The following is a 13943-nucleotide window of genomic DNA, read 5'->3' as shown; positions in this document are numbered from 1 at the left end:
TATATATATATATGTATATATATATGTATATATATATATATATATATATATATATATATATATATATATATATATATACATATATATATATATATATGTATATATATATATATGTGTGCTTCTGTGTGTGTTTGTTTATGTATGTGTGTGTGTGCATACAAATTGCTGTTGTTGGCTGCTATCTCCACATATGGGTGAGTTTCAGGAAATGGAACAGAGACCTACCGGGTCTCAAAGTATCCACCTCCATTAGCACGTGTGCGCGCGTGCATGCATCACCCTGATGGCTGCATAAGACAGTGAATTTTTGACGCATTCTTTGTTACAGCTATACTCCATCACTAGTCTTATCCCATTGTAGAACTGCAACTTTTAAAAGAGTTGTAAGTGTATCACGACAAAGGATGAGTGAAGGTCGCTGATTTGCTTTTATTGTTTATTACACGAATTGTGGCCCAAATACAACTGAAGGATCGATCAAAAACCAGCACACCAGTGTACACTCCTGAATTGTCCTCCAGAGATCAAATATAAAGTGTTATACAAAACTAATTAGAAACTTCTTATTTTACTTTTCAAAATGAATTCTCTTATTTATTCAAACCGCAATCTAAGTTGAACAGGTGGTGGCTGTGTATCACTCTTAAAATGTTCTTTTTATTCTTGATAACAAATTTGCTGTAAACAGCCAACATCAACATGGTTTCATTTCGACATCACAAATAAGAGGGTAAAGGTCACGAGGAAAGAAAATGTCCACATAATGCAGAATCATCAATGAACACAATAATATGGCATTTGCAGCAATTATTTATCACATTACTTATCAACTTATTAACGGCTTAATCACAACTTACATTGACTCACGGTTATCTTCTTTCCTGGCGAGTATTTATTGAAGGTTGTACTTTGTGGTGTGATCCAAATGTCATACAAACGAGATGCTCATAATAATCCAAGATGTGTCGAAAAACTACAAGGCGTTTACGCAAATAAAAAAGACATTTATATATTTTCTTAGTGATTACTTGTCGGCTGGCAGGATAGACTTACATGTATGTGTGCTCACTGTCGAGCCTGGGTTGGAATCTCGACCCAGCTATAAACTGCTACCCTGGTATTCTGCAGGCAGGGTAAGGCATCAACGCGTGTTCCATCCCTCAGAAGGACATCAAGTCGGAGGACCTGTCTGTCGGCACCGATCCTTTGTGGATGTTCAAGATCTCATGGTATATTTCGCAAAGAGTAGGTAAGTTATGTCTGGCACCCTGAACAAATTACAAATTCCTGTGACGGTCACCCAGGTATCGTGAGTCTGAGTGACAATCCGTGCATGATTGGCTCCAGCCGTGATACGTTTCTTGGTTTGTCCTGATGCATCCATAGCACGGACAAGAGTACAGTTCTCCACAATTATTACCGATTACACGTACTTGTATGTTGAAAAATGTAACAAAATAAGCTTTTAAATTTTTTGGACGATTACGCCTCATTCGTAGAACTTTTTGAACACCCCACGAAATACCAAAAGAAACCAAAAGTTGTACTTTATAAGACTCATGATAAAGCAGCAGAGACTTCAAGCTATTAATTTGCACTTAATTTCCTGCAACTGGGGTACATGTCCTATGTCGTGGCTCCCATCCCACTCCCACCCTGCTCCCCCCACTCCCCCCCCTGTATTGCGTATTGATTGCACTGCACCGTTTAGAATATATTATTTAATGCACTTTTTAATAATATAAAATATATTGCATAGCAGCTGATATGACATGCTTTTACTTCACTCCACATGAACTAAAATATCACAGTTTTGTATGCAGGGATTTGAGAAATATCGATGCAAATCACATGGGTTTGTAAATCAGTTGGTCTTTGTACAAGAGATGAATGAAACACAAATGCCTCAAGATGTGTGTATGACAATTATGAAATGATCAATAACCTAATCAGACAATTGCCTGAATATATTAAATGATGATGTGAAATGTGTACATTTACAGCGTTATCGGGTACAAAGCCTTGTCCAAGCCCCAAAGCCATGTCGATGTCTGTTGAGCAAACCCAAAATCTATCTTGTGCCACGAATCTTTTCTTTCATTGTTTAAAACAAACGCATGAATGTTCATGAAAAAAACCCAAAAAGTAATCGCACCTCTACCAGATCCATGTGTAGTTTGAACATTCAAATCGTCACACAGATGTGACAGTCTTGCTTTTGTCTGAACGACACTTAAGAACGACAGTAATGAGTTGATTTCTTCACTCATCAATGAAAATGGCGATGTAAACGCTGTTATAAATTAGCTGACATTAATTTGGAGAAACAACAAAAACAACAACAAAAACAACAACAACAACAACAACAAAATAATCAATGCATACTTTTAGAACTTGAAATTATCATTTGTTTCTGTAAGCTTCATTGTTCAGTTTACATCTGCCACGATGATGATACGATTGCTCTTCGATTTGCTTTTGAAAGATTTTTTTTTCTTTGCAAATCGGTTTTTTTCCCATTGGTATCTTGAGATAGAAATGTTTCCTTCTTGACAGTGTACCTTGATCAAAGCTTTGGGTCTGCTTATTTTGAATTCCCATCTGAGCACTAGTCCCAGATTCAGATCACATCTACAGTACTATGTTGATTTGTCCATCAATACGAATGTCCTTGTTATTCATGTGATAGTACCATGATGTGTCTCAATGACCTTACGTGTCAGCTCCTCCATAAGCCTTAGATCATTGTTTAAAACGAACAAAAATAAGTTCATAAAGATAAATGAGGTATTTCCATGAATCGTACTTCTGAAGACTTTCTCCTCATCTCCCTTAAACTAGTATTTTTCCCTTATACAAAGCCTTTCTCCTACAATATTTTCTTTTCTCCAATCTCCCACCGCTTTCCATGATCTTTCTCGATCCCTGTATAATGATAACTTACACATAAGTTCTGACAATGAGGTCAATGGGAGCACGACAGATAGGGCATGGTTTGCCATGGTCTTGCATCTTGCGGGCGCAGCGTTGGCAGCTGACCAGGTGTCCTGTTTGCCCGTGAACAATAGTAGTGTCCCTGGCCCGCTGCTGGCAGATAATGCACGCCTCAGGCATGGCACTGTGCATGATATTTTCTTTAGAGCAGCCTGCAACCGTGGGTGAGTTGCTGCATTCGTTTTGGTGGTGCTCTACGATACTGCGTTGGATTGCTTCTGGCAACGAAGGACCTGAAATGTGCCTGTGAGACCCGGTGGCACCGGTATCAGATGAACCATGAGGCAGTTTTGTCACGTGGTTGTTCTCGACGTCCCGCGTGCGATGATTAGTCCGCAGCGTGGTTCCAGCTGATGTACCACTACAGGCACGGGGCGGCCAGTTAGGTCGCAGGGCCCAGCAATAGAGGCAGCAACGGTGGGACAGCAGGTTGACGATGGCACATTCGACGCATTGCCAACTTCCCTGTGTGTTTGTGTGTGTCACAGAAGCCATTTTTAAAGCCCACACGCCTCGATACAACAAAATAAATGAGGAACAAAATACAATATCTCAAAACAATGTCTGCAAATCAGTATTCAAACTTACACTGTAGATAGACGATTGGAAGCAAAACCTTTCTGCCATCTGCTGTCGCCCCGTCTCATCTTCATTCTGTGCACACAGTGCCCCAATCATGCTTAAATTTCACAATGATGTACAACTTGCTCGAACCTGATATGAATCAGACTGCAAAATGGCCTTTTCATTGTCCAATGACAGCAAATAAATGGACAAGGCTAATAACTCAATGTGACAGTTATGGCGGTTGTTCTCAATACAACGTTTTTTGGGAGCAAACTCCTTCTGAACCCCTAAAATATTTTGCAGACCCCCATATACGACTACCATAATGAGAGTCGCTTTGTGCAGAGGTCAAGATTGGAGTTCCATAACACAGGCAGGATGAACAATGTCTTTTCATGAATGGTTGCTTCTGGCATGCAGCAAGTCACACCGTTCAATGTCATTTGGCAGTGCGGGGAGATTTGGCAGTGCATTCGAGGGAGTCATGTGTTGGCCAGTCACGTATGCAGTGAATTGGCATTTATGTACAGGTCCAACTCAAAAGTCTTCCATTGATGGATGTTAAAAGACAAAGTGGTAGAGTTTTGTACGCCCTAAAAGCAAACTGCTGTGCCTATTTTATTCTCCATTATCCTTATACCTGATTTTAAGAAATGGAATTGCCTGCTCCAGTTGTCTGGGGTTATCGGCAAGCTACAAAGCAAAACTTGAAAGCAATGATTCGCAATCGTCTCAATGGTGTCCAGAAAGCTTCCTGGATCATTTCCGGTAATTTTGGGTGTAAAAAAAAAAAAAACCCAACAACAACACAAGTTGATAGGTTTTGGTAAAATGATCAAGAAATAATATATAGTATAGTGTGCTTTATGCAAATTTAGAATGGTAGGGCTCTGCAAGAGGTTTAATATGCGATGACAGTTCCCTTGGTATTGGGAGTCCATTTGACACCATTTAGATACAGGTGGTCTTGGAAGCCATGGACTTGCAGACATCAGTGTTTCATTTGGTAGTTTAGTCATACTGGGCCTCATGTAGTCAGAATATACTTACCTGATACTTCCTCCTTAGGCAAAAGAATGTTGAACTTATCACCAAAGGATTTTGATTGGAGATGTTACATTTTTCAAATAGGACATGTATCAGTCACACCAAACTGTTTTAAATATATCTAAATATTGTTTGATCTCTGTATTTGTTATTGTATATGGAAATAGTATTGTTCAACAAAATAGCAATGGTGTCTTATTTCAAGCTTAATCACAAAACTTCTCTTTCTCAACCTCCTCACCCCTGCACCTCCCTACAACCTCACATTGAAACGGACATGGAATTGACAAAATAAAAATATTCAAATGTAACTTTTGCCAACCAACTGACGGTGTGTGTAGAATGATGGAAACTCTCACCATCTCTAAAAATAAATCCATCAATCAACAGTGTTTTATGGAGTGGTTACAAATCCAACATGTCTCAAGTCCTGACCTTTTCAGGGTCTTCATCTTCCCAGATGTCATCGTCAGAACTATAGCTGCTGCTGTAAGGGGATTCCACTTCAAATTCAAGGCCCAACCTGTCTGATTCTGAGTCTTCCAGTCCTGGCAGTGAATCGGCCTGTTCACCAGCCAGGGAGATGAAACGGCTGTTACAAACCATGAACTCTTGTGTTGCCAGCACATGACCATACTCTCTCAAATCCCTCAAAAAGTCAAAATTATTGTTTAAAAAGAAGTAAAACAGTTATTTCTGCACAACTTGTATCATTTACAAAATTTTACAAACTTGCACAGATGAAGCAATCTACCCATTCAGTCCTTTTTCTTTCTTCCAACCTCAGAAAATCCACTCTTTTCCACTCTCCCGTAACCACGCATCAACAACAAAGCTCTCACTCCGCACTTGCCTGGCTGGCAAAGTCACCACCCGGAATGGAGGTTCCTGGAAAGTCTGCACTGGTGATCTGCAGGTGCAGTGCCTGCCCTGGGCCTGGCAGGCCGGACTGACTGGATGGCCTTGCATGCTTCCAAGACACAGGCATCTCAGTAGCTGCCCCGAGAAGAAAGAAAAATCTCTCATAAAAAGGCTATATATGTATATATTGATACACTCGTACATACATGACGTCCCTTCAGCAAAAAGTTTATTTTCATCTGAGATTATGGATACTACGTGTGAGATCTCGATGCAAAACTCATTATGAGCATGTACCTCCACCTTCCTCCTTCATATGAAGCACAAGGCTGCAGGAAGCATCAATGGCTGAGGGTGCAGCTGTGCTGCTGATGCAATGCCTCTATTACCAGTACATTGGTACTCGTTTTGCTATCTCCAGAAGGATGACAGTCTGAGTCAACCCCTCCTCGTGCTAATTCAATGGAACACGGGGATCGACATCAGGACCCTAGGATGTCAAGCCAGCCACCCTAACCATGAAGCCAACACCAGGCTTTCTAGCATATATCTTGCAAAACATCGCACTGTGAAGTCAAGTGGGTATTTTCAGGGAAGGGAGGGTTAGGGTTTGTGGAGCATCGAAAGGCATTGAAAAAAAAAATTAAAGTGAAAGGAAAAAAAAAAAAATTAGGACAGGCCAGAAACAGTAAACTTTTTAAAAGAAGGCCTAAGCCTTTGTAAATCCGTAGATGAGCGGCATATTACAAAGAACTCGAGCTAGCGGATCAAGTCGAGCGTACGTTTGTGATCCATCTGTCTCTGGTGCTCTTCCCGAAGGCAGATTCAGTGTTGCGGAAGCAATCTCCTGGCAAGGAATACACTGGGTGGTTTGTCTTTGCCTTCATAGCGGTAGTCAGGGCAGGAATGTGTAGTTTGGCCAGGGTTCCAGCGATAACTCACGTACTCTTCAACAAGACACCATGACATATTTAACCTCCATCAGCTAATGCTGGCAGTAAGCCTGGTGTTGACTCAAAGATTAAAGTGGTTGGCTTAAGATCTTGAGGATCTTGAGTTTGAGTCCCAGTCTTCCATTGAGTTAAAACTAGGTGGAGTTGATTCAGCCTGTCATCCTTCTGAGGTCAGCAAAATGAGTACCAGTGTACTGGTAATAGAGGACACTGCATCAGTGGCACAGCTGTACCTCCAGAAAAAACGATGCAACCAACAGCCACAGGCTACACACAATAGCGAGCTCGCAGTTGGGACACCTGGCTTTAAGTCGACCCAAGAGAAGGTGCATTTTGTGATGCAATGTCAGGGTGGGAATCAAACACAGAACAGACAGCTCAAAGTAAGTGTGCTACCTCTGCACCATCCTGTTTGACCTCCTTCTGTGATACCTATTGAAAAACACCTTCATGATGATGTATTGCTCACCGGAGTTTGAGAGTTTGCGCCGAGAGGCCTTTCCCATTGCCAGCCACCGATAGAGAAGTCCTAGAAGTCTCACCACACAACCTGCACAGCACAGTAAACGACAGAGAAAAAGTGTGTGTTGATTAATCTTTGGATCATTATAGATCATTCCACATTGTCCTTTCCACGAGTGTCGGAGATATCCAAAATGGGCTTCACATTGGATGGTAGTCTGTAACAAGCCAGTGATCTCATCTGCTCACACAAATTATGTCTCTTGTTGGCTTAATGGTTTGGGTGGCGGGCTTGGGATCCTAGAGTCCTGAAATCAAATCGTGCTCGGCCTTTTAATTAATACCAGGTGGGGTTGACTCAGCCTGTCATCTTTCCCAGGTCAGCAAAATGAGTACCACCTTGCTGGGATGATTGAGCCATTCGAGTATCCTGTGTCGGAGTGGCGACCCATCCAGGATTGTGCCCAGGAGACTGCTTCGGCAGCACCGACACTGTACAAAGTTTGGTCCCAATGGACTTGGCACACAAATTAGGGAATTTCAAGATATGAGGGTGCCTGAAAAATATCAGGCCATTTGTGTGCTGGTATTTCAGCCAAATTCTCACTGCTTGCCCTGAATATTAGCAGTCGGGCCAAATTACCGTCCACTTTCGATCTTACCTTCAAGTAATTTGGCATCTCAGATCCTGTGCCAAGATGACAGATTATATTGGATCCACAGACGTAGATAACTGAATTAGTCAAGGACACAACTGTGAATGTCACGAGAGTGCTTCAGGCTCAAACATGCATGTCACGCACATTGATATCAAGGAAACGAATATCTGTATGATGACACATAACCAATGTGAATCCGTTGTAAATATATTGAGAGGTTTCCTGCTGTACATTGATGAAGATGAACAGGTATTTCAAACACCAGGTTACATCGACACGTGCACATAAATATCTCGTCCAATTGGAGCTTCACCTTGAATTCCCTGCTCTTTGCTGAAACAATTTCTCCTGCCATCAATCCTGCGGCTCGATTGAATTTTCGTGTCACCAAAGATGACGTTCTCCTCCCCAAGCTGATAAAACTACGACGTGCAATCCACTGACGTGTACCTGGACGTTTACTATAATTATCTGATTCTTCAGCAGTAGGCTGGGTAAAAATAGATTGCTTTGCCTGCACCTGTCTTTAAACACACACACACACACACACACGTCACAAGCGGCTTGCTCCGAGAAGGCATGAGGGTAAACCTGTATGTCCTGTCTGGGTGGCGTGGGAACCATGGCCGTATTGGCGATAACTTGTGTGCCCTTTCACTCCCCTTTGGCACTCACTAAACGTCATATGTTAATGAAACAAAAGCGCCTTTTCAAGCACGAAATTCCAATTGAGACATGCAGGTCACAGCATGAAGACCTTGGGAGGGAGATATTAACCGTGTGTGTGTGTGTGTGTGTGTGTGTGTGTGTGTGTGTGTGTGTGTGTGTGTGTGTGTTTGTGTGTGTGTGTGTGTGTGTGTGTGTGTGTGTGTGTGTGTGTGTGTGTGTGTGTGTGTGTGTGTGTGTGTGTGGCCAAATCACTTCTCAAACAGAAAAATAAAGACACTTTTTTTGGTCGCCAAGAGGATGATGACCAATTAGAGCAATTCGTTTCCACCAATCTTTTCATTGCATCACGTGTGTATGTGATCGAGATGTCTGTTCAAAACACCGAGGGCTCTCCCCAAGCTGGCCACTCATGCTCACACGTCACAGACTGCATTTGGCTTCAGTCACACATTACACATCAAGAAACGTTCCATGTTTGCACCATCACACTCGTTGAGTTCACCATAAAGTTTCTCGTAAATTGCATGTTGAGCCTTGTTAACGCTGAGATAACATGGAGTTTCAAATCCTGCTTTCTTGCTCCTTTAATAGAAACTAGCAGGGACCCAAGGAACATTCACGCAATGTAAAATGTGACTTCAAGTCATTAAATCTCCACCCCCCCCCACCCCCTTTCACAAACCACAAGTCATCAAGCCCTTCCCCACTTCTTCCAATCCTCAAGTCCTCAACTTCCATCTCCCCAACCCAAAGTCCTCACCCTCTCCTCCCAACTCATCGGCATCAATCCCATCCCTGCTCCAAACCTTCAAACATCCTTCCGAACACCACCCCCACCCACCACAACTCCTCAACCCCTCCCAACTCTGTCTCATCTTTGCTCTCTCCCTCCCCTCCTAACCCAAAGGCAGCAATCCACTCCCAACTTCAAACCCCATCCCTCCCCCCCCCCACCACAACTCTTCAACCCCTCCCCACCCCCACCAAAAGTCCTCGACCACCCCTCCCCAAAGCCCAACCCTCCTCTCAACTCTGTCCCATCTTTGCTCTTCCCTCCTCTCCCTCCTCCCACTCATTAAAGTAAACGGGCGTTCCCACATCGATCATTACGTATTTCTTCATTGAAACGGCGGAATATTTAATGCCATCCGGTGGGGTCATTTGGCCTCTGTTTACCTGAGTTGTGTTTATACAAATCAAATATTTGGGAATGAATGGTAATTTGATCACAGTCCGCTGAGACCTTTTTACGTTTACCCTTCTCAATGTTCAGTACTCTCTCAGGCCGAAGCATATAATGGATTATTCCTTACTATTTTCATTGGCATTTCTCTTAAGAGGCTGGTTTGTTTGGCCTTCCCATCTGAGCAGTTTGCTTTTATGATGTTCAAATCCCATACATGTACTGTGCTCATTTGTTCCTTGTCTCCTAACGTCATCGTCCTAAATGTGATACATCCATGAATCAATGACACTAAAATAAAATAAAAATAAATAATTAGGTTGCATGCGTGTGCATCATTCGGCTGCTGGCTGGATCATTCCCAGCAGGGCACTCCGGAGATTCAGGCAGGAGTTCAGAAATTGGTCACACTCCTCCAAAAAAGTATATTGGCACCCCCAACATCCACCAGAGAATGCTAGCAGATGGGATAGCCTGCTTAAACTCTTCTAAAGAGCAGTGTCATCATTGTTACAATGCTCTGTTTTGAAGCACCAGTATGACAGTTTATAGTCGACTTGGGAATCGAATCCAGATTCTATAATGTACCAGACTGCTGATACCCTGTCAACCCAATTAAAAGTTACTATTATGTGTTCAAACACACCAAGCACATTTTATCAGAGAATATTATAATTACTGTACAACGGTAAAATAAAAAGACGAAAATTTTTATATAATATATTGACAGGCTCGTGGTGGGCCGCTTCTCTTGAGTTGTCTTTTCGAGGTTTGGTTTGCAACGGACTATGACGTCATACTGTAAACAAGAATGGCACTCGGGAGAGCGCACACCTCTGCCAGGCTGAACACTTTATGTTTTGTTTCCCATTGATAGACCGGATCTGGATCCGGACTTAGACCAAAATCGAAACGCCTTCTTCTTGTCACCTAACCAAGTCAATCCAGCGAGTATTTGTCATAACTCGTCCACAACTTTTTGTGATATCGTGCTGTACATCGATTCTGGTCCCATCTCTCAATGGTGAAGAATCACTTGGAATAAAACTTCTCGGATCCCGATTCCGGATCTTTGACAAAATCTAATCAATTCTTCCTCGTCACACACCCAACACGTTCACCAAGTTTCATCCGAATCCGTCCACAACCTTCGGAGATACCTTGCTCACAGGCAAACAGATCAGAGCAGACAGGGGTGAAAACATAACCTCCGTTCACCTAGGGTAGCGCAGGTAAACTCGTGTTGTGGTGAACACGGGCAGGATGTTTGTTTCACGATGAATCGAGCCATCTTTTTTCCGAATATTTAATTTACACTTTGGAGCACTTGGTGTGCGGTTTGGATGCACGGATCACTATGCAGGACAAAAAAAATTTGACGCGTAGACATCGGTTTACTTTAATGATGTGAATTGCAAGGGACGAAGTGCACGCCGGACTGATGTGTCTATTATCCATGGGATTTCAATCTGGGTTCGCAGCTTCTCAAGATATTGGTTCAGATGAGAACGCTCAGCAGGTAATTTACCTGTATGTCCAGAACAAGCTCAAATGAGCTAAGATCCTCGTCCTCTTAACGATGACGTCATAACGAATATGACGTCATTGTGATGTATCAAGTTTGCGACAAATTATCTGTGCTAATGCCTGGCTTGATTCCCGCAAACAAAATTCAAACAGCTTGCCTAGTTTCGGAGATAATGGTATCGGCGATTTCCATTAGCGGCGATATTATGAGGTCAACTTTTTTTCTAGGAACAATTTCCAAATCGGAGATGTTTACTGCCTGCGGGTGGGCTTTCTGCATATACATGGCAAGTTTTACGAAGATCCAATGAAAACTCTGGGTTGTGAAACAAAAAGTCAGAAAATAGGAATGACGTCATAAAAATTGATATGACGTCAAAGTGATGTATCAAATGTGCGGTAATTAATCTCTGCTAATGCCCTGTTCGATTCCCGCAAACATAATTCAAAAAGCTTGCCCAGTTTCGGAGATAATTTTTTAGGCGATTTCCATTAGCGGAGATATTTTGACGTCATAACTTTTTTTCTGGGAGGAATTTTCAAAATCGGAGATGGTTACTGTCTGCGCAGGGAATTTTTACATATATACGCCAAGTTTCAGGAAGTTTCGATGAAAACTGTAGGCTGTGAAACAAAAAAGTCCACAAGAAGAAGATGAAGAACAACAACGTGAGTAAGACTTGGAGATCCTCCACGAGGACCTAAAAATGGGTCGTGCTGCTTCCTTAAACGACCATAGGTTGGGAATAATAGCGCAGGCTTTGATTGGCCTACTGGTCTCCTCCTGCGTCGAAGTTCCTTCAAGGGGAACTCGTATTATTATTTAATTAAATGATCACCACGCTCACCTGTGCTTGCTTCCCAGCACACCGTGTGCCTCCTACAGAGGTCCGCAGCAGTTTCACTCTTCTCTTTCTCTCTCTCTCTCTCTCTAGCTCTCTAGCTCTTCTTTCTGAATACATCCGTCAAACTCGGCTATCTCGAATTCAAACATTGCTGAGCACTTCCAGTCATTGCAAAAAGAGACAAATCTCTCCTTTCATTCATCATTCTTCTTCCGCTCTTCATGATCATCACCCAATTACAACACTGAGAGCAATTAGGTCAACATGAGGACATTAGGGTATTAAGGAACCCAAAAAGAGAGATCCAGACATCGAGTCAGCGTCACGGCAGACACCCAGTGAAGAAGGCAGTACGCACGGTGCTCATTACAAAAGCTTAAATCAACAACCGGTCTCGGGCGAATTAATCACGCCAATATGACGGACAGAAGGCCGAAAGGACGTCGAATTAAACTTGGTAAAGTTACACTCAAACGCGGACACACACACACGCTCGGACAAAGAGAATGCACGCCAAACACACCTGTTGGGTTGCAGCACCTTCAAGGTGCGCGTTTCCCACGTCGGTGCTATATAGCGGGCTGGGTGGGAGGACAGGCCCGGGCACGCCCGTCCAGGGGCACCGACCTACAGAGCCAGGCCACCCAGAGATCCTGGGGAAACGTGTTGAAGCAGGTCCAGCATTGCCTCGCCTCACTTTGCAAGCTCAACCCACCGTACCTGCCTTTCAACTCGACGACTTGTTCATGCCGTCCTGACGATCCTCAATTCATCCACATTCATCATCTCCCAACTGTGGGGTGCTCCTCCCTCTTTTACAGTCTTGTACTTCCACCACTTGTATCTAATTTCACTTATCACTTCCATCCTTCATCAGAAATGGGGATTGGAGAGTGAGTTCTGCAAAATAACCGCATTTATATGACTGTCCTTGTTTGCAAGGAGATCCGGACAACTTGGCGAAACACCTCGAGAAAAGTAAAGTTTTGTCTTGGTCACTATTGTTAGAGCAACGTGTCGTGACAAGGCATTTAAAACCAGCTCAACTCGACTGTTTCGCATCGGTTTAAACAGGTTTAACTAGAACGGCACTCGGTAAAGCGCATACCACCGCCAGGTGAACAGGTTACGTTTTGTATACCACTGATAAGCCCCATCTGGATACGGACCCAAACCAAAATCGAATCGGCTTGTTTTTGTCACCTACCCAACCTGTCCACCAAGTTTTGTACGAATCCGTCCATCACTTTTTAAGATCTCGTTTTTGTCTCTCGATCTCTCTCGAAGAATCACTTTAAAATTCCAGTATCCGGATTTTCACCAAAATCGAATCGATTCTTCTTTGTCACACACCCAACCTGTCCACCAAGTTTCATCCGAATCCGTCACTTTTTGAGATATCCTGCTCACAGACAAACAGACAGAAGAAGATTTATATATGTACTGTATATATATATATATATATATATTGTGATGTTTCAAAAAGTTGGAGACAGGTGATGACAAAACGAGGTAGATGAGTTGGTGAGTTGACCAAAACAAGCCGATTAGAGTTCGGTTCAGGTCCGAATCCAGCTCCGGCATATCAGTGGGATAGAAAACGTAAACTGTTCACCCTGGCTTTAAACCAGTACGCACTCTCCCGAACGCCGTTCTAGTTTGGCAATGTGATCAAAAAAACTCTTGACCCTTGCAGGTGATTCGGAATTTTGCCAGGATACCGGCACACAATGTCATACTTTTTGAGGACGATGCAGTGGGAACTTTAAAATCTGCGAGCGAGTGCAAGATAGTGGGACAGCCAGCTTCTGCTGCACTTGGCAGTGCTGCTGATTGTGAGTGAAAAATGTCTTTCACATCCTGGTATTTCTGTGTTGTGATTGAGCTCCCTTTTATTTGTTTCACCCAACACCTGTCAAGCTTGGAACTCTTTTCTTTCTTTCCTTTAAATTCTTCACTCGGGTGCCAAAAGCTGATGTGACGAAAAGGAAGACTCTAAAAAAAAGCTTCATCTGATGAGAGAGAACTTCATTTTGGGAATAAAGACGTCGTACAGAGGCAGAGCCATGGTCACCGTTTTTATTCAAGACCTTGACTCGTGGAAGAGCGAAGTCACAGAGGGTAGAAGGAAATGTTGTGACACAACAGGCAGAGACAACACAGTGAAGAAACGGAG

General features: G+C 42.9%; 2 protein-coding genes across 8 annotated transcripts in view; one reads left to right on the top strand and one right to left on the bottom strand.

Moving 5' to 3' along the window:
• CEP290 (centrosomal protein 290) overlaps positions 1-13943 on the top strand; it is a 252833-nt gene that overhangs the window by 7825 nt on the left and 231065 nt on the right. The gene's annotated exons all lie outside the window — the stretch shown is intronic.
• Positions 638-12705, bottom strand: LOC147029896 (E3 ubiquitin-protein ligase Mdm2-like). 2 transcript variants are annotated; one of them, XM_085873371.1, is made up of 6 exons: positions 12291-12705; positions 6892-6972; positions 5462-5604; positions 5044-5172; positions 3583-3648; positions 638-3459 (listed from the first exon to the last, which is right to left on the bottom strand). In XM_085873371.1, exons 2-6 carry the CDS (start codon positions 6926-6928, stop codon positions 2941-2943), a joined length of 894 nt encoding a protein of 297 aa, XP_085729497.1. In that variant the 5' UTR covers positions 6929-6972; positions 12291-12705; the 3' UTR covers positions 638-2940. The 2 variants fall into 2 exon arrangements, with proteins under 2 accessions (XP_085729497.1, XP_085729498.1); XM_085873372.1 differs by lacking the exon at positions 12291-12705 and adding an exon at positions 7857-8088.

This window comes from Eptatretus burgeri, chromosome 3, assembly GCF_056783735.1.
Source record: "Eptatretus burgeri isolate ZD-2024b chromosome 3, Ebu_testis_v1, whole genome shotgun sequence".
NCBI lineage: Eukaryota > Metazoa > Chordata > Myxini > Myxiniformes > Myxinidae > Eptatretus > Eptatretus burgeri.
This window is presented reverse-complemented; position numbering and strand designations above follow the sequence as displayed.